This window comes from Hyla sarda, chromosome 5 (genome assembly GCF_029499605.1).
Source record: "Hyla sarda isolate aHylSar1 chromosome 5, aHylSar1.hap1, whole genome shotgun sequence".
NCBI lineage: Eukaryota > Metazoa > Chordata > Amphibia > Anura > Hylidae > Hyla > Hyla sarda.
In genome coordinates this window covers 132528601-132555373 of record NC_079193.1, presented here as the reverse complement: position 1 = coordinate 132555373, position 26773 = coordinate 132528601, and the positions used below count along the sequence as shown (strand labels likewise).

The window sequence follows — 26773 nt, the reverse complement described above, 5'->3', positions numbered from 1 at the left end:
TGGTTAATCCTTTGTTTCTGTGGCGGTATAATGAAATTGGCAGATTGGCTCTAAGCATATTACTTGGTGTACGTGTTCAAGTCTATCCAGCCAGAAAATTCTCCAATAGAATACTGCCCTCTAGAGACAAGAATACACAGTTTATAGCGTTTATAGTTGCACTTTATATGCCTTTCACCTTCAGCATTGTTAAGGTAGCAGATACTTTCACACCTATAGGATCTACTGCAGATGTGATGCTGCATTTAATAATTTAGTTCCATTAATATCTGCAGCTTATGCTGTAGGTGTAAATAGTGCAGATAATGAAACTGCATTATAAAATGGTGAGAAAATATTTTAGCAAATATATTAGGGAGGTTATTGTTTTGCTAAGATGTCCAACAAAAAGTTTTTGATTCTGACAGTGTCCATTTATGGTAAAAATGTTTTACTATGTCATGAATTTAACAACCTTTTAAAGGAGTACTCCGACGCAACCTCTTTATGGGGGAAATGAAGCATTAATAAAAGTTATATCACATTTTAATATACTCGCGTTGTCCATGTCGGCTTCTTCCTGGACTTCTCCTCGCTTTTCCATCTGGCCGGAAGCTGTGTCCTGTGATGACGCTCGACCGCGTCTTCTTCATGATCCGTCGCCATCTTCGCCCGGTGACTCACCACTCCCATGAGTCACTGCGGGCTGTGCCGGCCTCCCAGCCCGGAGTCGGCTACTCCCCCAAAGTTAATTTAGTCTGCGCATGCACAGTACTACGCAAATAGTGTAGGGCTAACGCTAGGCTCCTATCGCTGCCTACGTTAGCCCTACGCTATTTGCGTAGTGCTGCAGCATTCTTGGGACACCGCTAGTGCAGTGTTTCCCAACCAGGGTGCCTCCAGCTGTTGTGAAACTACAACTCCCAACAGCTGGAGGCACCCTGGTTGGGAACCACTGCGCTAGTGGGCACATGGATCAGTGGGCTAGTGGACACATGGATGGGTGGATCAGTGGGCTAGTGGACACATGGATGGGTGGATCAGTGGGCTAGTGGGCACATGGATGGGTGGATCAGTGGGCTAGTGGGCACATGGATGGGTGGATCAGTGGGCTAGTGGGCACATGGATGGGTGGATCAGTGGGCTAGTGGGCACATGGATCAGTGGGCTAGTGGGCACATGGATGAGTGGATCAGTGGGCTAGTGGGCACATGGATGAGTGGATCAGTGGGCTAGTGGGCACATGGATCAGTGGGCTAGTGGGCACATGGATCAGTGGGCTAGTGGGCACATGGAGAGGGCTGATGGGCTGGGAGGGGGAGGATGGGAGGAGATAACCACAAGGGTAGGAGCTGTGGGCATCACTTTATTATAGTTTATTATAATTTCCTGGTGGGGGGGGGGGAGGAGTGACAGAGAGCAGCAGCTAACAGGAAGCTGGCGCAGGGAGTCATGGGAAATGTAGTCTTTATGACATGGCTGCTTACTGTTACAGGTGGCAATTACAAGAGAATGGCTGGGCTAAATTTGACAAATGAGGTATCGTTGGAAAAGTGTTTGAAAGAGCTGTCAGATGAGGTAAACTTTTTTTTAAGTACCAGCGCTCCGGAGTACTCCTTTAAAGCTAGATTTAAATGTAAGTGTCCGACACTTGTTTTATGCCTAGGTGTACCAGCAGGACAGAGCGGTGATGTTTACTTCCACATACTCATTCATTTTAGTGGACTGAATGTAGTCTACTAGTGACTGTCTATTTTTCATCCTATCTTGTAATTTTGCGATGCTCCAAAGAACTGGGGGTCATGCTTTTAAATAGAATTTACAGTATAGGCTTGGTAAATGATGTTCAGTTCATTCCATTGAAAGAAATGGGTTCAGCTCAGGTACTCAGCAGTATATGTTGAAATAGCGTTCTGCTGGTACGCAAACATATACACATATAATAAATGTAAACATATACACCAACAATATTTTTCTGCACTGTTGATCATGAATACTTACATTATGTTATGAAATGTTAACATCTCCAAGGCTTTGTTCACAATAGCTTTATAACTGAATGGTGTTGTGTATGAATAGTGTTGGATAAGTGCTGTAGACTACTCTTGTATTGTCCACTAAAAACTGCTAGGATACCTCATCGAAGCTATAAAGCTATAGTCACACATGAGAATTCCACAGACTGAGGGCGCCAGCATAACAAGAATGCGCTGCCTCATAGACGTCTATGCATTCCATGTGGAGTTCGCAGAAAGAATGGACAGGTTCATTCTTTCTGCAGACATGGAAACATCTGGCTCTGAAATTCCACCCTGCACACAGCGCAGCAGAATCCCATTGACACATTATTTATTTAATTTTTTTTCCCCAGTTTTGCTGTGACCAGCTTTTCAGAATTCATTATAATGTAATTGAAGCATTATAAGCTTTAAAGCTTTTATGGCGGCCTCTTAGGGTCTGTATTATACCAGTGTGAAACCAGTGATTTCATGGTACACAATGGTATAGCTGTACAGTGTTCACATGTCTGCTAACTAGATTTAATTGGAATTGTTTACAAATATAACATTGCTAACATAGATGTATTCCTGATCATATGAGGAAGCCTTTTTGTCACTAGTTCTCTATTTTTTCTTAAATGTTACTATTTCTGATATTCTAAACTTAAAATAAAAAAATGTGTATAATGACTTTTTTTCCTTGAGGCAGCGGAATATCTGTGCCTATTGTAGTGGCATTTCTTGCTGTGGCTTTTGCAGTATAGAAATTCATGTGTATTGCAATCTCCCAGAGGTTTTCTAACCAGGGGGCCTGGCTCATCATAAAGAAGCCTTTCAGTTGTCACTTAATTGAACTTTTCTTTTGGGCTTCATATACGTAAGGGTCAGGGTAGGGCACTCTGCTGTGTCGAAGAAGAAAAAAAATTGAAAAGCAGGTCTGTGCTGCCGAAAGTCATAATTATGAAGTTCTAGCCTCTCCCACCTGAATAGAACTACAGCTGCTCGGACTAAGGCACTGTGTTAGAGAAGAGGATGAGGTGCGAGCTGACTCCATTTCGGTTAACTTTGGAGCGATCTGTTTTCTGCATCGTAAGTTCAGCCCTAGAGTCTCGAGTAGCTGCTTAAATCCTATCGTGGGATTGTCTTAGTCTGTTTGCTTTACTTCAGTCTTGTGATTCTCATCCATTTCAGTGACCTTTTTGTAGCTTGTTTTGGTTATATGTGGAGACATATACTAGATTGCATGCTTGATATGTAGAAGGGGAAGACTTTTATCGTAACTGAATGATCACATTGTGTTTATGTTCTTGAAATGTCTCATGGTTACACGCTGTGTGCCCCGACAGAACCTCCTCATTCTTGTGACCACAGTCTAAGTGACGTGATAGAAGAAGGAACATTGAAATGGTTTTCCTGGGCAGGAAGCTCACTTTGTATATCTATGAATCCTGTATTCTGTCTATAGACTCATTTCAATTTTGTGAAAGGATAAGTTATGTTCACATGAGTGCTGGGTTGTAGATAACAGTGGACAATAGTTTTGTCGGTCATTGTCTGAAATGGTCAATCTTGGTTATAATGTTCATCTAGTAGTGGCCATTCCATGTGTGATCTTCCCATGAAAGCATATTCCCAAAAAGTTTGTTTGTCCAACGCCTGGTATCATTGATCGTGTGCGCCAAAACGTTCATTCTCCAGACATTTGTTGTACCTTAACCTACTTTTAGCTAAGCTAAACCTAAATAGTTTGTTTGGTGTGTCCTGTTGGACTAGAATGTACAGTTCTGCTTCTTTCAATGTATTTTTTTTATGTAGAACTTTGCTCCCTATTGTTTATTGTATTGTATTATTTACAGTTTGAGGCATGTGGAAAGCCACTGTGTGGTTAGTGGTTTTGTCAACTTTTTTGTGCTAATCATTTGCTTGTGTTCAATATATTTTGCTTATAAAACATCTCTGCAGAAAAAGCCAGTTCTTTATGATTCTGTTTTTTTTTTAATGATCATGTGTTTTACGTACGTCCAGTGGGAATTAGCAACTTATTTTAACTATTGTTTTGTGGTTGTCCCACTTGTCTTGCAGCCAGAAGATATTGCTTCAAGCTCTCACACTTTTAAGCAGAAATATTTCAGGAAGTCGAAGCCTTGCTCAGTCTGCAAGCAGCCTGTGAGCGACCAGGGAATATCATGCCGAGGTATCAAGTTACTGATCAGCGTATTTTTGTCTGTAAATCGGTTCTTTGTTTAGACCGTAAATACTTTATAACATGTGGATATATACATGTGCGCTACCAATGGTTGATTGGATCTGGTAATGAAAAGCAATGAAAAATAGAGAATAGAATTGTAGGGTGACAATCTCTATATTGTACATGGCATATATAACTAAGAATCTGAATGTAAGTGCCCAAGAATGACACCATTCCATCATGGAATGGAATGAATTTTCAGAAATGTTTCACCATGATGCATTCTAGTGATGCCTATGATCGATTGTGTCATGATAAAAGTGTAACACAATTACAAGTATACTAAAAGTCTTTGAGTTAAATGTCTTTCCTGTTTTAGGTAAATTAAGCATAAAGATGTATAATAAAAAGTTGCAAAACTTTCTAAAACACTATGGAGACATTTTATTAAAGGAGTACTCCAGAATAGGAAAACTGTACTCCATACTGCCAGCAGTAACAAAGAGGTACATACCTTCCTTTGCTCCCCTGGTGCCTTTGGTCACCCGCTCCGGTCTCCGCCGTGATCCTCTTCCTGGTTGCTGGTGGTCGGCGAGTCATACTGCGCTCAGCCAAACACCGGCCGCAGCGAAGTCCCGACTCGGCTGGCGATAGGCTGAGCAGCAGTGTGAAGTTTTCGGCCCCGGCAGCAGGCAGCCAGGGGAGTGAAGGAAGGTATGTACCTCTTTATTATTTTTACTGCTGGCAGTATGGAGTACAATTTTCCTATTCTGGAGTACTCCTTTAAGGACCTTTTAGCACAGTTGATTCACGCATGTTCTGCACAAAAATTGCGACCTTTTAGGACATTCTAGCGTGGCTTATTGGGAGAGGCATGGCTTCCCAATGCAGAACAGATTGATTATAAATTCAGCCAGGTGTAAAATGTATCAGAAATCTCTACCAGCTTATAGCTTGTGTAAATTTCTGTTTGTGGCTCATAGACAGCCACTGGTTGGCCAAATTTATTAAACATCTTATCAGATTTTAAATAGAATGTTATTTGCATAACAAAGTAGATCTTTACTGAATTCTTTTTTGTGATTCATCATTTTGACTCTCATACTTGTTGTCAGTCAGTATACATAGAAAAGGATACAACACTTAGGCTGCTTTCATGCGGAGCCATGACGTCATGTTGCTCCGTCCCCCGTATTGCCCGTTATTACGCACAGAGCGAACTCGCTCTGTGCTGTAATGAGAGCGGAGTGCCGCAGCGGGGATCCCGGGGCTCCCCAGCAGCGGGACTGCGGCGATCTGACATCTTATCCCCTATCCTTTGGATAGGGGATAAGATGTCTAGGGGCGGAGTACCCCTTTAAACATAGTGATGAATTAAACTACTTAGAATATTAGAAACCCTTAGAACTTGTACAATGTCTAAGCTTTTTCTATGTAGAAAACACCCTTGTATGCTTACAATTTACTTCATAGCCTTTCTAAAGGCATTGGGAAATATTTCTTCTGTAACACAGCCAGTGATTAAACTGTGAGACAGTAAAGCTCTGAATACTTAACAATAAAATACATTTCTTTTTTTTAAGTCTGCAAGTATGTCTGTCACAAAAGATGTGAAGTGAAGGTAAGCTTGTATATATATATGCATGTTTTATCTATATGCACTAATATGCAGCTTCATAAGGCTTTTTGCCTTTCTCTGGATCAAAACTAAAAGGACACAATAGGAATATATGTTGATTTGGTGATTTTTCGACCTTATAAACTATGTAACTTTCCACAGATTCTGCCCCTTGTCATATAAAATGATGATAAAGAGCAATGCTTTACCCTTTTCCCTGGTATAACCGTAAACATTTGTCTTTTGCTCGCATGTTGTTGTATATTATAGTGGTGTTCTCTAGTCATTACTAAAACATGCCTTTTGGTCAAGACATGGAGTAAGGTTCTCAAGCATGTAAGTCCGTGTAGAAAGCTCAGTATAATGATATCCTTAAGTAATCTGTACTGTTGAGAATAGTCTTACCCAGCCATGTATAATGCATTCAAAAAGTGTTCATACCCTTTTCACATTTCGTAATGTTGTGGTGCTTAAATAAAAAGCTAAATTTTGTATTACACTCCACCAATCTGGGCTATGACACTCCACCAATCTGGGCTATGACACTCCACCATTCTGGGCTATGACACTCCACCAATCTGGGCTATGACACTCCACCAATCTGGGCTATGACACTCCACCATTCTGGGCTATGACACTCCACCAATCTGGGCTATGACACTCCACCAATCTGGGCTATGACACTCCACCATTCTGGGCTATGACACTCCCCCATTCTGGGCTATGACACTCCCCCAATCTGGGCTATGACACTCCCCCAATCTGGGCTATGACACTCCACCATTCTGGGCTATGACACTCCACCATTCTGGGCTATGACACTCCCCCAATCTGGGCTATGACACTCCCCCCAATCTGGGCTATGACACTCCCCCAATCTGGGCTATGACACTCCCCCAATCTGGGCTATGACACTCCCCCAATCTGGGCTATGACACTCCCCCAATCTGGGCTATGACACTCCCCCAATCTGGGCTATGACACTCCCCCAATCTGGGCTATGACACTCCCCCAATCTGGGCTATGACACTCCACCATTCTGGGCTATGACACTCCACCATTCTGGGCTATGACACTCCACCATTCTGGGCTATGACACTCCACCATTCTGGGCTATGACACTCCACCATTCTGGGCTATGACACTCCACCAATCTGGGCTATGACACTCCACCAATCTGGACTTCATGGCAGAGTAGCCAGTAAGAAGCCTCAGGCTATGTTCATATGGCATAAAAACTTCTGAATGTCCGTCCAACTCACCAGCCGGCGCTAGTACTGGTCAAAAATGCGTCACAGTGCAGCAGAATTCCATTAAAATAATGGAATTTCCATGCAGAAGTTTTCTGCTAGATTACACTCGGAAATTCTGCTGTGTGAACAAGGCCTCACAGGAATGCCTATCTGGAGTTTGCAAAAGATCACCTAAAGGACTCTGGCTGTGAGAAGCAAGATTCTCTGGTTTGGCTTCTATTCTAAGGGACATTTCTGGAGGAAACCAGGTACTGGTCATCACCTGCCCAATACCTTCCCTACCCGTTAAATGGGTATTGTCAGACTCAAAAACTTTTTATATGTTTTTGATATAAATTAAACGCCTTTTGTAATATGGTTGTTTAATTTTTTTTTGAATATTTAATAAAGAAAACTGCCCCTGAAAATCCCACCACTAGGGGTCCCCATACCTACTGGGACACTAATCACTTCTGCAGCAACATCAGGCTTGTCCATGAGTTATGGACAAGAGAAAACTCACGGACAAGGCTGCAGACACACCAATAAGCTCCCTAATGAAAATAGGTATTTTTTTTATAATAAATATAGGTGATAGATGCATAATAATTAGATATACATGGTCAGGATTATGTACCGATTATTAATTCTTTTTTGTGGGATCTGATCAGGTACGCTTTAAGCATGTTGGTCACTGCTTCATGCTTTGTTGGTGTTTTTTAGCACCTGGTACAGAAAGACTGGTCAGGGTTAAAATAAAGCTGAATGGAGCAAACTACAGAGTTGTTCCTAATGAAAAGCTAATTCAGAGTGTTGTGGACCTCAGACTGGGACAAAGGTTAACATTCTAATTGAGGGCATTGCGCCAAATTTACTTGAACCCAAATGAACATCTCTAGAGAGACCTGAATATGGCTGATCACCAACGGTCGCCATCCAACTTGACAGAGCCTGAGAGGATCTGCAGAAAAGAATGGCAGAAAATCCCTTAATCCATGTGTTTAAACCATGTGGCATCATAGCTAAGAAGACTGGAGGCTGTAATCTCTGCCAAAGGCACTTCAACTAAGTAAAGGGTCTGCATACTTATGTCCATGCATTATTTTAGTTTTTCCTTTTTAATAAATTAGGGGGAAAACATTTCTAACATTCTGTTTTTGATTTGTTGTTATGGGGTATTGAGTGCAGAATGATGGTGGAAAATTATTTATTCTTTAAATGTTATTCTTTTTGCACAAGGCTGCAACATAAAAAAAGGGTCTGCAAACTTTCCAAAAGCACTGTATTTAATGCACAGGATAATACTTATGGAGTCCAGATGTGTTTCCCTTGTTAATGACTGCTCTGATTTCAACCTGAATTGGTTAGTAAATGCTTGTTGTCCTACAAGCCGTGGGCTATAAATCCAAAACCTATATAGTTACTACAGAAGGTCATGTAAGCTCATTGAGTCACTTAGTTGATGAATATTGAAAAAAAACAAGAAAAAAAAAACAAGATAAAAAGAGAAACTATAAAATAATTACAAAAACTAATGTGACTAAAACTTATGGCACAACCTTCAATTGCTTTTTTTTCCCCAAGGAAACCAAGGTAGTACATTCAACATGGTGAAATATAAATATTTTTTGTTATATCTTCTCATGTGACAACACTGAAGAAATGAGACTCTGCTACAATGTGAAGTAGTGAGTACACAGCCTGTATTAAAGGGGTACTCCACCGGAAAACATTTTCTTTTAAATCAACTGGTGTCAGAAAGTTAAACAGATTTGTAAATTACTTGTATAAAAAAATCTTAATCTTTCCAGTACTTATCAGCTGTTGTATACTACGGGGAAGTTCTTTTCTTTTTGAATATCCTTTCTGTCTGACCACAGTGCTCTCTGCTGACACCTCTGTCCATGTCAGGAACTGTCCAGAGCAAGAGAGGTTTGCTATGGGGATTTGCTCCTAGTCTGGACAGTTCCTGACATGGACAGAGGTGTCAGCAGAAAGCACTGTGGTCAGGCAGAAAGGAAATTCAAAATGAAAAGAACTTCCTGTGAAATATACAGCAGCTGATAAGTACTGGAAGTATTAAGATTTTTTAATAGACATAATTTACAAATTTGTGTAACTTTCTGTCACCAGTTCATTTAAAATAAATTGTTTTCCACCGGAGTACCCCTTTGATGTGTAAACCTTAGCAACAAAAGTGATTTCACCTCTAAGTGGAAATGTCCAAATTGGGCCTAATCACTTAGCCATTTTTTTCTCCCTGGTGTCATGTGACTCATTAGCGTTTACAAGGGTTCAAATGTCAGATGCCTTAAAGGGGTACTCCGGTGGAAAATTATTATTTTTTTAATCAACTGGTGCCAGAAAGTTAAACAGATTTGTAAATTACTTCTATTAAAAATCTTAATCTCCGGTACTTATTAGCTGCTGAATACTACAGAGGAAATTCTTTTCTTTTTTGGAACACAGAGCTCTGCTGACACCTCTGTCCATTTTAAGAACTTTCCAGAATAGGAGAAAATCCCCATAGAAAACATATGCTGCTCTGGACAGTTCCTAAAAAGTTTTCCATCGGAGTACCCCTTTGAAGAGTCACGGGCATTATAAAAAAAACTTTTTATATTTTGTAGTATTACTGATAAGATTACTTTTTTAAATATACATTTAATTAACCTCTTAATGTCCCAGAGCTTACGTCTATGCCCTGAATCCGCTCCCTTTCTATAACGCCATAGCGGGTCAGGCCAAAATAGCGTATTTTTGGTCACTTTTTATACGATAAAAAAAAAATGAATAAAAAGCGATCAAAAAGTCAGATAAAAAAAAATATGGTACAGATATAAACTTCAGATCACGGCGCAAAAAATACTGCCCTGTTCGTGGAAAAACAAAAAAGTTATAGGGGTCAGAAGATGACAATTTTAAACGTATACATTTTACAAAATCAAACCTTTATAAGTATGATATCCTTTTAATCATATAGACCTACAGAATAAAGAGAAGGTGTCATTTTTTACTGAAAAATGTACTGCATAGAAATGGAAGCCCCTAAAATTTACAAAATGGTGTTTTTTTTCCTTCAGTTTTGTCACACAATGATTTTTTTTTCCCCTTTTGCCGTAAATTTTTGGGTAAAATGACTGATGTCCTTAAAAAGTAGAATTGATGGCGCAAAAAATAAGCTATCATATGGATTTCTAGGTGCAAAATTGAAAGGGTTATGATTTTTAAAATGTAAGGCTGCTTTCACACTATGAGCATTTGTACGTTATTAAATGTCCGTTTTCTGTGTAGAAACGGACATTTAATAACGGATGAAATAAAGGGTGCTAACCAGGGCTGTGGAGACTGAGTCGAGGAGTCGGAGTTGGACTAAATTTTGGGTACAATGCACCGACTCAGACTCCTACTAAATTTAGATTGGGATAAAAAAAAAAGCAAGTTTAAATGTCCCAATTCACAAAAAGTTATAATTAATGACTTCTCTACTGTAAGAATAAAGACCAGTGCATGCAGTGCCTCATGTAACCGCAAAACGAACACGTTAAGTGACCATGAAGATGCTTTTCATGTGCTTTACTATATGGCACACAACGCACAATTAGGAGTGGCAATACTTATACTTTCCATAGTGTTGTATTCTGCTGTTACAGGGAACCCATGGGTAACCTAGCCTCTCACTAGAGATGAGCGAACTTACAGTAAATTCGATTCGTCACGAACTTATCGGCTCGGCAGTTGATGTCTTTTCCTGCATAAATTAGTTCAGCTTTCAGGTGCTCCGGTGGGCTGGAAAAGGTGGATGCAGTCCTAGGAGACTCTTTCCTAGGACAGTATCCACCTTTTCCAGCCCACTGGAGCACCTGAAGGCTGAACTAATTTACACAGGATAAGTCATCAACTGCCGAGCCAAGAAGTTTGTGACAAATCGAATTTACTGTAAGTTCGCTCATCTCTACCTATCACTGATAAGGGTTTAAGTAAATATGTTTTTTGGAGGACTAGAGACACTTGTATAAGTGAAAAGAATGGAGGGTCAATAGTTCAAGTCTGAAGCTGTAAACCATTGGAAGAACTGCTGCCATTCAGCTAAGGCTATAAAAACTTGTAAACTTGATTGTTAGCTTAAAGGGGTACTCCGCCCCTAGACATCTTATCCCCTATCCAAAGGATAGGGGATAAGATGTCAGATCGCCGGGGTCCCGCTGCTGGGGACCCCCAGGATTGCCCATCGGCCTGTTAGTGTTCAGACCATACCTGCAAAATGCATCCAATTTGCCTGCATAGCTGTCTTTCCAGTAGGAAGCCTCTTCTAAAGACGCACAAGAGAGACCACAAACTGTTTTTTGAAAACAAGCAGGCTGAGGTCATGGATTAGTGGAACCATGTCCTGTGGACTATTGAGACCAAGATAAACTTATTTGGTTCATGTGCTGTCAAGCTAGTGGGGCCGCAACCAGGTGAGAAGTACAAAGACAAGTGTGTGTTGCCTATAGTCAAGCATTGTGGTGGAGTGTCATGGTCTAGGGCTGCATGAGTGCTGCTGGCACTGTGGAGCTACAGGTCATTGAGGGGACCATGAATGCCAACATGTATTGTGACATACTAGCAGAGCATAATCCTAACCCTTAGGAGACTGGGTCACAGGGCAGTATTCCAACATAATGGGGGAGATTTATTTATCATAACCTGTCCAGAGGAAAAGTTGCCCATAGAAACCAATCAGATCACTTCATTCATTTTTAACAAGGCCTCTGCAAAATGAAATAAGGGACCTGATTGGTTGCTATGGGCAACTGGACAACATTTCCTTTGCACAGGTTTTGATAAATCTCCCCCAGTGACCCCAAACGATCACTGCCTTTCTAAAGAAGTTGAGTGTAAAGATTATGGACTGGCCAAGCATGTCTCCTGACCTAAACCCTTTTGAGCATCTGTGGGGCATCCTCAAACAGAAGGTGGGGAGCACAAGGTCTCTAACTTCCACCAGCTCAGTGATGTAGCCATGGAGGAGTGGAAGAGAACTCCAGTGACAACCTATGAAGCTCTGGTGAACTCAATGACTAGAGGCTTAATGCATTGCTAGAAAATAATCGCCACACAAAATATTGACACTTTGAGCCCAATTTGGACTTTTCTACTTAGGGGTGTATCAACATTAAAGGCTTCATGTTGAGTTATTTTGAGGGGACACAACATTAAACACTGTTATACAGGCTGTTCACTCACTACTTTAGCAGAAAGTTATTTCTTCAGTGTTGTCACATGAAAAGATGTAATAAAATATTTACAAAAATGTGAATAGCTTTGAATAGCTTTATACACTTCTGCTATCTAGGGGCAAGAGTAAATCCATATGTCCACATTAATTCCTAAATTGTGAATTGTGGTCACTGAGTGACATACACACCCCTCCTTATATTTTTTCTTACCCTAAAGCAGGCAGGCTAGACACAGACATCTGTTTCTTTTCAGAGTGAGGTGCTGTGGATTGATTCCAGATCCTGGCTGTACCGGAGCCAGTGGTTTTGGTAAGCCGAGGCTGATTGTTCACATAAGGCCAAATTATTTAGAATAAATAGCATTGAGTGGATTGTGTTACATGGCTGAAGTTCCTACTAGGAAAGGAAGTGGTAACCTGACCCCACTGCACCGTTGCCTCAGATTAATGGAGGTAGGCAAAACAGGCTAATGAAAATAGGACACTTTAATCTTTCCAGTCTTGGATGCAGCACTAGATTTTCTTATTACTTTTTTCATATACAAGTGAAGTCAATAGTGCAGTTTGATCCAAATGCGTAGTAAGGTCGCCAAGTCGGTTGTTTGCTCATGATTTTTAGTATATGTAATAACTTATTTTTTGCTCCTTAGGTGGTGACTCCGTGTTCTCTTCCTGTAAACTATGAGTTGGTAAGTGTGTACTTATTACATTTCATTGTTCACAAATGGGATTATAACATTATGTTTCCAGAAAAACAAAGAACAACAAGTTGAGGAGAGTAAAAAATTGTCTACAGAACAGTAACAACAAATTTCAATAGGAAGCAATCAGATCAAGATAACCAGTTACCTATAGTAACCAGATTGCTTTTATTTTTTTAGGGGCCTTTTCAAAAATGAAAGCAGCGATCTGATTGGTTGCTATGGGCAACTGGTCATCCCCCCCCCCCTTTCCCATTATATATACTGTATATTCCACTTGCTAATTTACTACCACATTTATAATAATGTTGACCTATTGCTCAGACTTGCTTGCCTCCTCAGGGATTCTCAGGTCAGAAAATTTCCATGCCAAGCTTTGCTGTTGAAAGGGTTAAAACACACGGTGACCATCCACAACAGATCCGCAACATAATTGATAAACTGAAGGTTTTCTTATCCACATTGTTTCTACAGCAAAAAGCAATGTGGCGATTCTAAGATTTCCAGTCACAAGTTAGGGCCTTCTTTTAACCTCCTGCATACATCCCCCCCCCCATGTCGCCCACAGTAGACATTTTCATTTTTAGATTCTTAGTAAATATCTGGGTACACAAAATAGTTGTGTCTCCATAGAAACAATAAAGACCAGAAAAGTATAGCCTGTGACAAGTTTCTTTCATGCAATTTTCACATTGTTCATGTTAATAGATTTGCTTTATGATCTATTGTTAGCTGCAGATTAATGGGCAGTAACGGCTGTGCCATACTCATGAACCTATTTGTTTCAGCTGGTGGTTTAATACTCCATGTGCATGGGCACTCCTTATGTGACTACGTTAAATGAATATAGCAATTACTCTGTATGCCTCGAATCATTGCTAGGGTAACAAACCTGTGCAATTCGAACCGACATGTGAGGCAGTGGAGGGGGTGGGGCGAGACCCCCCCCCTCCCTTGTAATCAGCACCGTAATACCTCCACATCTGGGAGTAATAACCTGGAAGACCGTAAATCACTGAATTCAGAACAATCTACAGTGAATATCCCAGCACTCACAGTATGGGAATGAACATCATGTATTTTTATTCCAAATTATACTTTTAGTATTTTTCACAGGGTTTATGTTTGACCTTTTTTTACCTAGAGCTATCAATGGAATAATGTAATGTCAGTGGGTGGCCCAACTATACAGTTAGCTTAGATAACAGAGCTCACTATTATGAGTGGTGCTGTGGAAACATCTGTTATTGAAAATAGTAGAATGTGTTTTGTTTAGCAGATAACTCTTTAAAGCGGGCTGCCACAGTTTTTTCACTTTTATAAAAAATGACTATAAACAGCACTGTTCACAATTTTCCTACATGACTATGATTTTAAATTTGGTGCCAGAATAGCTTTACCAAGTGCCCCTTTTCCCCACTGCATATAACTGGGCAGTAGGAGAGCGAGCTTCCCATTTTGTGTCTATGGAACCCTTCTTCAGCAGAAGACCTAGTAAATGTGATTCTACGGCACTGGGTCCCATGCTGGAGTTAGGTGCGATGGAGTTGGAGTGGGAAACTCAGTCTCTTAAAGGGGTACTCCGCCCCTACACATCTTATCCCCTATCCAAAGGATAGGGGATAAGATGTCAGATCGCTGCGGTCCCGCTGCTGGGGACCCCGGGGATCGCCGCTGCTGCACCGCGCTATCATTACTGCACAAAGCGAGTTTGCTCTGTGCGTAATGACGGGCGATACAGGGGATGGAGCAGCGTGACGTCATTGCCCCGCCCCTCGTGACATCACGGCCCGCCCCCTTAGTTCAAGTCTATGGCGGGGGCGTGACGATCACCACGCCCCCTCCCATAGAATTGTATTGAGGGGGGCGGGCCGTGACGTCACGAGTGGCGGAGCCATTACATAACGATGCTCCGGCCCCTGTATTGCCTGTCATTACGTGCAGAGCGAACTGCAGCGGCGATTCCCGGGGGTCCCCAGCAGCGGGACCACGGCAATCTGACATCTTATCCCCTATCCTTTGGATAGGGGATAAGATGTCTAGGGGAGGAGTACCCCTTTAAGGTACAGTTATATGTAGTGGGGAGAACAAACACTCAGTAAAGTTATTCCAGCCCCAAATTCAAAATCAAAGTAATTTACAAAATGATGGCATATTTTATCTTTGACCATTTTGATATAAGGTTCAAGTAGCATAAACACACGCACACGCACACGCACACACGCACACACACACACACACACACACACACACACACACGCTGTTGCCCACACTTAATAATCTGTAAATGATACATTTAGGCAAGAAATGCACAACAACTCTTCTGACTCCTTGAATTTACATCTCACCAATGTTTTAGTTACTGCAACTTTGATTTAACAGTCACAGATTTGTTATTTTTGCCCAGATCCAATGCTACAATAAAATTAAGAACCCTTATGACCTTGTCCGTCTTTTTTTTCTTCATTTTCCTTTGCAGCCTAACAATGTTAACTCGTGTGCAAGTCATGTGACTGAATTGGTAGGTATTAACTTTACCTAAATCTGATTAAGTGTTATTACAACAGTTTTCATTCAAGAGTCATTCAACAGAAGTATGTGAATCGCTGTAAAGTTAATCCTGCATCTGGCAAGCTGCCTGAATATGATCTATGACACGTCTGTGCTTACAGTTTTGTAATATCTACAACCACATAAGAATGATGCACTATAAAAAGATCACCCTACCTGTCTACAGATACTTTACACCAGGAGTCACAACTTTATAGTCCGAAGGTCACATTGTCAGATTGCATAACAAGGCATTGGCATGACATAAAGGGAGAAGACACTTAGTAGATTGTGCATGTAGAAAAGGTAGCTGGAACTACCGAATATAATATGGAGTAAGCAGACTCACGGGTGATCGCTCCAGGGGTCCGGATGGTGCTCAGAGCAGACTAGCAGCAGTATTTCCAATAACACAGGTGTAGGAATAAAGTGTCTGCGGCACACGTCATGGATCCAACACAACTTTGTCAACTTATGCAGCGCACAGGCAACAATTATTTTGCTTCCATAGCTTCTTCTTAACCTTAGTAGATTGTGACTGTCTTTCCTGCCTTAGGCTGCATAGGAAAGCCTTGTGTCTGTAAGTTACTATGTGTGTCCGACAAATGTTAAAGCGTAGCTGAAGGGTTCCAAGACTAAAGTCTTATGCAGGATTTATCATTTGCAACTTTATACACCTTTTTTCAAGCTTGTTCTTTCTACTTTATGTCAGTTTCAGTTTATTAATGGTTAGGCCCCATTTCCACTATGGAAAATTTGCTACAGAAAGTTCTGACTTGAACTGCACACCTATCAGCATGCTTAATCTTCTGCATGAGTTAGGCAGGAAAGTCCCATTTGTCAATATGACAATGCTTATGTCCGCAGCAAATTCTCATGGACAAAAGCACCGATTCTGGATCATTTCTGCTCTAAGCAAATAGTATTCCTTGCTGAATTTGCTTAGTGTGAATGCATATATATTTTTTCCAATACACTTTTTTGACATGTGGTTTGTACACCACCTATTGAGTGGTGGAGGAGGTGCCAAAATGAATAAAACACAGAAAAGTTGCAAATATTTGTCCAAATTGAAGTTTGTATGTAAGCCTATAAGCCTTGATAAATTCCCACCAGAAATATCTTGGCTGTACAGTTGTGTGTTTAGGTAATCCTGGTTTAGAAGCTCCCTCTGCTGGCAGAAAATAAAATAACTGTTCCGACTTTAGTGACTACCGTAATTAAAGGTATATATTTGTGTACGTGTGTGTGTATACATATGTATGCTACCTCGGAACAACAAAGTAGCTTAACCTATGGTATGTACATGTATCATATTATTGAATCAACTGTATTGCCCAATGTTTATGTGTGTAAATTGTACTTCAATACATTAGTAGCGGCTCACAGATCTGATTGAAAACGCACATGTTTAGGAAATAAATGTGTGGCTGGGTTTGCTTAGAGCGAAGTAGGTGGCACAAGTCTATCTTTAAATGTAATATCTTGTTTGGAATTACTTGGTTTCACAGGCCATAATGTGTTCATGCCGCTTATAATACAATCAAGTATGGGGAGCAGTCTACAATGTTATTCTTACCATCACAAACACCAGTCATCTCAGACCATTAAAGGGGTAGTCCAGTGGTGAAAAACTTATCCCCTATCCTAAGGATAGGGGATAAGTTTGAGATCGCGGGGGGTCCGACCGCTGGGGCCCCCTGTGATCTCTCTCTGTACGGGGCCCCGGCTCTCGGCCCAGATAGCGGGTGTCGACCCCCGCACGAAGCGGCGGCCGACACGCCCCCTCAATAAATCTCTATGGCAGAGCCGGAGATTGCCGAAGGCAGCGCTTCGGCTCTGCCATAGAGTTGTATTGAGGGGGCGTGTCGGCCGCCGCCTCGTGCGGAGGTCGACACGCCCCCTTCCCGCGGGCTGTCGGGGCTCCGTACAGGAGATCGCAGGGGGCCCCAGCGGTCGGACCCCCCGCGATCTGCAACTTATCCCCTATCCTTAGGATAGGGGATAAGTTGCTCACCACTGAGTCACCACTGGACTACTCCTTTAATCTTCAAGCTGTGGGGTAAAAATATGAACACCCAATCAGAATGCTTTTGTGAGACACTACAACTTTTTCAGCAATTGTACACTCATGAGAGACAATTTACCACCAAAAAAAAAAAAAAAAAAAGGTAAAACAAATGATAAATTTTCCTCAGTATGTTTTTCAGTATAGCATTCCCACTAGTGTCACAGCTTCCATCTATAACTCAAGAGGTTGTGACTGATCCATGTTTATACAGATCCAAGTGACATTGGGGGAAGATAAACAGTGTGGGCACCAGAATTTTTGTGCAGCTTGCAGGCACATGTTACTAGACCGATTTTTAGAACAAATTTGACAAAAAGGTAGGGTAATTTAAAAGTGGTCCAAAACTTAACGTTTCAAAGCTGCACCATATTTTCAAACAGCCACTAACAAAAACTTGTTGAACTCTTTCTAGTCTATGTTGGAACTGTCTAAGAAATAGACCATTTTTGTTTATCTTCCACACTGACTTTAAAGGAGTAGTCCAGTGGTGACTCAGTGGTGAGCAACTTATCCCCTATCCTAAGGATAGGGGATAAGTTGCAGATCGCGGGGGGGTCCGACCGCTGGGGCCCCCTGCGATCTCCTGTACGGAGCCCCGACAGCCCGCGGGAAGGGGGCGTGTCGACCTCCGCACGAGGCGGCGGCCGACACGCCCCCACAATACAACTCTATGGCAGAGGCGAAGCGCTGCCTTCGGCAATCTCCGGCTCTGCCATAGAGATTTATTGAGGGGGCGTGTCGGCCACCGCTTCGTGCGGGGGTCGACACCCGCTATCTGGGCCGAGAGCCGGGGCCCCGTACAGAGAGATCGCAGGTGGCCCCAGCGGTCGGACCCCCCGCGATCTCAAACTTATCCCCTATCCTTAGGATAGGGGATAAGTTTTTCACCACTGGACTACCCCTTTAATAAATGCTGGTCTAGGAGACTTTTTTGCCTTCTTGCCATAACCTCCAATGATTAGACAGGAACTCTAACCGTATTAGTATTTTAGTCACTAGAAGGCTCATTATAGTGAAATTGTATGTCCTACCCCAAATACCTCAAATTATAGAATTTTGGTTCTTGCTGACATATACGACCACTTTGCATATCTAAATCTCTTAGCTGAACATTTCTTGTCAATGATGTTCTTGTCTTCAGTGATATTCTATCATAGTTACAGTATCTTTTTACCAAACTATTGTGTTTTTTATTATCAGGAATCGAACATCTCCTCAAAAAGCTCTTCTTGTGACAAATTGTCTCAGTAAGTCATCCTGACAATTATTTTTGGTGTATTTATGTGTGACTGCATCTTTGGACTTTGATCACATTTATTTCCTTACTGCACTTGTTCTGTACAGAGTTCCTGTATCAGCTGTCCTGAATTGCATGATCTTGTCATGTTTACATAGTGTTTATAAAGTATAATAAGGTATTGCAAACTTGGTGTGTTCTTATCTTATGAACTTTTTCATGTTCTAAAATATCTCTATATTTCGGTCTTGCTTTTTCTTTCTTCTCCTATTAATACAGGCCCATCCTTTAGGCATTGCACCAGAATCTTTCCCCGTTAAACATGTATTTCCTCAACCCACACCCTGTTGATGAACTTAGGGTAGACTGAGAACAACGCCAGGTCAGGCCTGCTGTTGTTTTCAGCACAAGTTGAAAAGTAGAAAATTTTACTAAATGAATTGTGCTTGGTATTATGGAGAAGCCCAAACTGACAAGATAACCAACATTAATATGTTCCTACATCTGCCCTAATGTGTTCTTACTTGAGTGGTGTTTATGCAGTTAGTATATACTATGACAGTACTTTCTTTTTAAATGTTGTGGGGTTTTATTCATCAGAAACTTGGACTTTGACAGAATCATGGAAGAAGGTTATGAACTTGACCTCACCTTTATAACGGAGCGTATTATATCAGTATCGTTCCAAAGTGGCTGCTCAGATGAAACGTACCTTCATAATCTCCAGGATGTAACGCGGATGCTTAAATCGAAACATGGGGACAATTATTTGGTAAATAGAAACAATAGTATGTGTCTGTATTGTATCAACACTGTCTTAAAATGCTCCATTGTTGTCTATTGTATCTCATTAAGCATGTATTCTAGTGGCTGCGGACAAAAAGGAGTCCATATGCCTTTTACTGTTTTCCTCCACAGCAATGCTACAGGTCACCAAGCTAGTCACTTGAAGGATGACAGGCTGTACTTCCTTACACAGCCAGGTTGCTGTGGGCCACCTTGTAGGAAAAAACCCCAGAAAATATCCCTTTAATTAAAAGCGTTGTGGTGTTAATGCCCTAATTTATTTATTTATTTATTTTTTTATACAGGTATTGAATCTATCAGAAAAACACTATGACCTTTCCAAACTTAACACTAAGGTATTCAGGATGATCTTCATATTTCTCTTTTTTTTTCTTTGCTTATATAAAGAGGGTGGCTAGATTGTATTTTTTCTAAAGGATACTTTTAACTTTTTCTCAGCATTCAAAATAATGTATTGAAATATTTTCAAAAATATGTTTACACTTATAAGTTAGCAGCAGTAATTATAAAATACTGCTACCCTTTTAAAGGGTTTGGACCGCCCTTCATCCTACACCTAGTGAAGGGCACCTTAAAATTCTTTATCTGCCATTGATAAGCATTGGTTAGTAATCATTCATCATACCATGTTTAGTGTAAGTCTTAAATGTTGGCACCCCTGACATTTTTCTAGAAAATGAAGTATTTCTCACAGAAAATGATTGCAGTAACCCATGTCTTGCTATATATGTTTATTCCCTTTTGAAACTAAACCCAAAAAGAGAGAAAAAAATAGCAAATTGCTCGTAATGTCACACCAAACTCCAAAAATGGGCTGGGCAAAATTATTGGCACCCTTTCAAAATTGTGGAAAAATAAGATTTTTTCAAGCATTGTTTAAACTCAAAAAGATTAAGGAAGTGTGAGATGTACTCAATCTGGTGTGGTGACCGAGAACTTCAGTCTGGGTATAATCTCCTGTATACCCTGATTAAGCAGAAAATTCGTAAAGATAAATGGGGGTGACTGATTCTCAAGGTCTTGAGTGTGATGGAAATGTGTTATATGGTTTTGTCTGTGAATATGTAATGATGATAGTGGTGTTTATGAATAATTCAAGAGGGTGATGATGGGTGCTTGTATAAACTTGAGGGTATGTATATATATATATAATGAAAGAGGGTGATAGGGTTCCTGTGTAAACTGGAGAATCTGTATATAATGATCGGTGTATATGGGAGAGAGGGAAAAGTATGGGGGAGAAAAGTATCTTGATAGGTGTTTGTGAATGATTGGAGAGGGTGATGGTAAATGTTACTGTATAAATTGGAGAATATGCATGTATATAATGAATATTTGTGATGATAGGTGTTTCTGTATAAACTGCAGGATGTGTGTGTATATATTGATCGGTGTATATGGGAGAGAGAAGTATAGGGGAGAAGGAAATGATTGAAGGAGAAGGGGGATGTGAAAGAGATAGAGGATGGTGAAAATAAAAGAAAAGGCTCTTACTTGGATAGATAAAAGCGTAATTTATTTGTAATTTAATAATATAAAACAGGAAAAAACGCTGGGCCCTAGCGCTTATACTTTCCAATGCATATGAAACAGTTAAAATAATTGATAAATGTAATTCATAACAAGGTCAGTAGATGAAAAGCACTGGATAGTTATACTATGTGCAATGGTAGGTAAATGAACCCGGTGCTGCGACCGCAAGGTATAACAGACCAAGTCAATTGCTCTCGGTACGGCGACCGTAGAGATGTGTGAAATAGTCAAGTAGTCCACGGTGCTGCGACCATATGCCAGAAAGAAGAAACAAAGTCACAATGTAGCGGTACTGCGACCGCAGTTGGTGGTACAATTCAATGGACACAGTGTGTCAATGTTGCGAGGGTGCGTGCTGTCTCTAACAGAGTGAGGGAGCCATGGATTGGCAGTGGGCCAAAAGGAGGAAGCTCCAGCGGTTTCAAGGCTGGGTAGTGGAAAGGGGGAAGAAATATCTTGTGGTACTATGTACCTCTCACCCGGTCACTCCTATGGACTTTGTGATGTCGGTCCTCACTCTGGAAACGAAGCAGCTTGTTTGTGGCTGTCTGTGGTCACTGGTGCTCGGCTTCTCCTCGTGGCGGTGAGCGTGTTGGGCGCGTAATAGAATCCTGGCGCGCTGTGATGATCCTGTGGTTCTGTGAGGGAGCTGGTGATGATAGTGCTTGCAATGGTGTCTACTGCCTTAAGACACGTTTCGGACCCTCTAGGTCCGTCCTCAGTAGTCTGCTTGAACACTGCCAAATTGTGCCTTATATACAGTCCAAGTAAAAGATGGAAGGAAAACATGGTGGAAGATCCGGACCCGGGTCCAAAATGGAATAACAGGAATGGACTCGCAGTCCGGGTGGTGAAAAAAGAGGTAGGTGAATTGGGGAAATAGAGTTTGAAGAGTTAGAGGTTGTAGATGATTAGTATGTGTATATGACAAGGTGGGGATTTGACCTAAATGTGTATATATATCTCCAGGTGTGTTCTTATGGAAGATCTGGTGGAGGTAATAGGTGAAGTATATATTACATGATGAATGGTCTGTTTGAGGGGACAAGAGCTGAATAATTAATGTTTGCAGGTATGGCTGGGTAAATGTAGAGGTGAAAACAGTTTTTCCATGTAAACTTATGTATAGATCAATGGATCTATAGTCATGAGTAAGAAGAATATAATGAATGGTGTGTATGGAGGGACAAGAGCTGTGTAATTCACAGGTCTGGCAGGTGTATGTGGGAATGGAAACGATTAATTGTATGATTATATATAAATCATATATAAATCAATAGATACATAGGTATATATAAGAAAAATGGGCAAGATAACTGATTGTAAGAGTGGATATGGATAACAATTGGTGATATTCTGAGTGATCTAATAAATATGAGTAAGATCAAATTAAGTGGTGCAAGTGGGAGAAGTAGTGAAAAGATATTAAGTAGTGAAAAGATACCTCTTTTTTCACCACCCGGACTGCGAGTCCATTCCTGTTATTCCATTTTGGACCCGGGTCCGGATCTTCCACCATGTTTTCCTTCCATCTTTTACTTGGACTGTATATAAGGCACAATTTGGCAGTGTTCAAGCAGACTACTGAGGACGGACCTAGAGGGTCCGAAACGCATCTAGTCTTAAGGCAGTAGACACCATTGCAAGCACTATCATTACCAGCTCAATCACAGCGCGCCAGGATTCTATTACGTGCCCAACACGCTCACCGCCACGAGGAGAAGCCGAGCACCAGTGACCGCAGACAGCCACAAACAAGCTGCTTCGTTTCCAGAGTGAGGACCGACATCACAAAGTCCATAGGAGTGACCGGGTGAGAGGTACATAGTACCACAAGATATTTCTTCCCCCTTTCCACTACCCAGCCTTGAAACCGCTGGAGCTTCCTCCTTTTGGCCCACTGCCAATCCATGGCTCCCTCACTCTGTTAGAGACAGCACGCACCCTCGCAACATTGACACACTGTGTCCCATTGAATTGTACCACCAACTGCGGTCGCAGTACCGCTACATTGTGACTTTGTTTCTTCTTTCTGGCATATGGTCGCAGCACCGTGGACTACTTGACTATTTCACACATCTCTACGGTCGCCGTACCAAGAGCAATTGACTTGGTCTGTTATACCTTGCGGTCGCAGCACCGGGTTCATTTACCTACCATTGCACATTGTATAACTAATTAGTGCTTTTCATCTACTGACCTTGTTATGAATTACATTTATCAATTATTTTAACTTTTTCATATGCATTGGAAAGTATAAGCGCTAGGGCCCAGCGTTTTTTCCTGTTTTATATTATTAAATTACAAATAAATTACGCTTTTATCTATCCAAGTAAGAGCCTTTTCTTTTATTTTCACCATCCTCTATCTCTTTCACATCCCCCTTCTCCTTCAATCATTTTCTTCTCCCCTATACTTCTCTCTCCCATATACACCGATCAATATATACACACACATCCTGCAGTTTATACAGAAACACCTATCATCACAAATATTCATTATATACATGCATATTCTCCAATTTATACAGTAACATTTACCATCACCCTCTCCAATTATTCACAAACACCTATCAAGATACTTTTCTCCCCCATACTTTTCCCTCTCTCCCATATACACCGATCATTATATACAGATTCTCCAGTTTATACAGGAACCCTATCACCCTCTTTCATTATATATATATATATATATACATACCCTCAAGTTTATACAAGCACCCATCATCACCCTCTTGAATTATTCATAAACACCACTATCATCATTGTTTAAACTCAGCTGGGGCAAGTAAAAGATGTGGACAATATAAAAATCACACCTGAAACTGGATAAAAAAGGAGAGACGTTCACTTAGTCTTTGCATTGTGTGTCTGTGTGTGCCACACTAAGCATGGACAACATAAAGAGGAGAAGAGAACTGTCTGAGGACTTGAGAACCAAAATTGTGGAAAACTAACAACAATCTCAAGGTTACAAGTCCATCTCAAGAGATCTAGATTTGCCTTTGTCCACAGTGCGCAACATTATCAAGTAGTTTACAAGAGAAAAATTTATGAAAGGTGTCCACGCAAGATAGTCCGGATGGTGGATAATCAGCCCCAAACAAGTTCCAAAGATATTCAAGCTGTCCTGCAGGCTCAGGGAGCATCAGTGTCAGCGCGTACTATCAGTCGACCTTTGAATGAAATGAAACGTTATGGCAGGAGACCCAGGAGGACCCCACTGCTGACACAGAGACATAAAAAAGCAAGACTACATGTTGCCAAAATGAACTTGAGTAAGCCAAAATCCTTCTGGGAAAAAGTCTTGTGGACAGAGGAGACCAAGATAGAGCTTTTTGGTAAAGCACATCATTCTACTGTTTACCGAAAATGTATTGAGGCCTACAATTAAAAGAACACAGTACCTACAGTGAAATATGGTGGCGGTTCAATTATGTTTTGACGTTGTTTTGCTGCCTCTGGCACTGGGTGCCTTGAAAGTGTGCAAGGCATCATGAAATCTGAGGATTACCAATGGATTTTGGGTCCCACTGTACAGCCCAGTGTCAGAAAGCTGGGTTTGTGTCCGAGATGTTGGGTTTTCCAGCAGGACAATTACCCCAAACATACATCAAAAAGCACCCAGAAATGGATGGCAACAAAGCGCTGGAGAGTTCTGAAGTTGCCACAAATGAGTCCAGATTTCAATCCCATTGAACACGTGTGGAGAGACCTTAAAATTGCTGTTGGGAAAAGGCGCCCTTCCAGTAAGAGAGACCTGGAGCAGTTTGCAAAGGAAGAGTGGTTCAACATTCTGGCTGAGAGTTGTAAGAAGCTTATTGATTGATATAGGAAGCGACTGATTATAGTTATTTTTTCCAAAGGGTGTGTAACCAATTATTAAGTTATGGGTGCCAATAATTTTGTACAGCCCATTTTTGGAGTTTGTTGTGACATTATGTCCAATTTGCTTTTTTTCCTCCCTTTTTTGGTTTCGTTCCAATACACACAAAGGGAATAAACATGTATATAGCAAAACATGTGTTACTGCAATCCTTTTCTGTGAGAAATACTTCATTTTCTTAAAAAATGTCAGGGGTGCCAACATGTACGACCATGACTGTAAAATTAATTTATTTCCATTTTACTTGTAGGTAATGGACTTAGGTTGGCCTGATCTGCATGCTCCACCACTAGATAAAATGTGCACGATTTGCAAGGCAATGGAATCATGGCTAAACAGTGACCCTCTACACGTGGTGGTTATTCATTGCAGAGTAAGATAATACATTTTTTATTTTTGCTTTTCTACTTGTTTTAAGTTTTCTTTTGCACATAGGTTAGTTTATTACACAATATTCATGCATGTTAAACTGTCCCAATTCTTAAAGGGGTAGTCCAGTGGTGAAAAACTTATCCCCATCCTAAGGATAGGGGATAAGTTTGAGATCGCGGGGGGTCCGACCGCTGGGGCCCTCTGCGATCTCTCTGTACAGGGGCCAGGCTCTCCGGCCAGATAGCGGGTGTTGACCCCCCCCCCCTCAATACATCTCTATGGCAGAGCCGGAGATTGCCGAAGGCAGTGCTTCGGCTCAACCATAGAGTTGTATTGAGGGGGCGTGTCGGCCGCCGATTCGTGCGGAGGTCGACACGCCCCCTTCCCACGGGCTGTCGGGGCTCCGTACAGGAGATCGCAGGGGGCCCCAGCGGTCGGACCCCCCGCGATCTCAAACTTATCCACTATCCTTAGGATAGGGGGATAAGTTGTTCACCACTGGGTCACCACTGGACTACTCCTTTAAAGAAGATATCAAGCAAAGGATAGGGGATAACTGTCTGATCTCTGGGGGTCCGACCGCTGGGTACAGACCTATATTGGCACTTTATTAGGGAATTGCTAGTATAGTAAAATTAAACCACTGCATTGTTTGGAAAAGTTGAGGATTCTATGTATGCCGTATGTGTGATTAAGTCAGCCCGTTAAACAGCAATGTATAAGGCCTAGAGAAATAAAATAAAAAATAGAGAAAACCCTCCAAAAACCATACAGAAAATGTCACGTGAAAAGGGGGTTTAGACCTTTATGCTCCAGGGGCTTGACTCACCAAGTGACGTAAGTATCCAAACATGTTTAGGGTCTATTCACACGTACAGGATCCTGGACATATTTGATGTGCAGGATTTCAAGTGGCAAATTTCAATGTAAACAAATTGACTGAACACAGCTTCACATCTGCAGCTTTAAATCCTGTACATCAAATATGCGCAGGATACTGTACATGTGAATACACATTCAAAGAAGAACTGTGAATAAAAATGATGCTTGTTGTTGTTGTTTTTTTTTTTTTTTATTGCCTCAGATGCCCTAATTCCAATAGTATTTTTACCTTCTTGCTATCGCTCATGTTCCTGAGATATACTGATTCAACAATGTGGGTGTACTTTTTTTTTCAGGTTGACGGAATTTTATTGCTAAATGGGAGTGAATATTAACCTCTGGATGCGATTAGAAGCCTTCAGGGGTGTGAATAATGTCTAGATTTATATGACACCTACTGAGCCTAGCATTCATACCACAATTTGCAATAAAATTCCCTCAGTTCAGTGAAAAGTACAGGTAGTCAATCAAATAGTGAAACTCCTTTATCTTGGGGA

At 41.2% G+C, this 26773-nt stretch overlaps 1 protein-coding gene across 3 annotated transcripts in view; it reads left to right on the top strand.

Moving 5' to 3' along the window:
- Window positions 1–26773, top strand: part of TNS3 (tensin 3) — a 356556-nt gene that overhangs the window by 163358 nt on the left and 166425 nt on the right. For all 3 annotated transcript variants that reach the window (XM_056520279.1, XM_056520280.1, XM_056520281.1), the window contains exons 2-9: window positions 4062–4173; window positions 5751–5788; window positions 12889–12927; window positions 15419–15460; window positions 18761–18807; window positions 19398–19569; window positions 19889–19939; window positions 25273–25395. In XM_056520279.1, the coding sequence (XP_056376254.1) occupies window positions 4062–4173; window positions 5751–5788; window positions 12889–12927; window positions 15419–15460; window positions 18761–18807; window positions 19398–19569; window positions 19889–19939; window positions 25273–25395 (624 nt within the window). The remainder of the gene's footprint in view (window positions 1–4061; window positions 4174–5750; window positions 5789–12888; window positions 12928–15418; window positions 15461–18760; window positions 18808–19397; window positions 19570–19888; window positions 19940–25272; window positions 25396–26773) is intronic.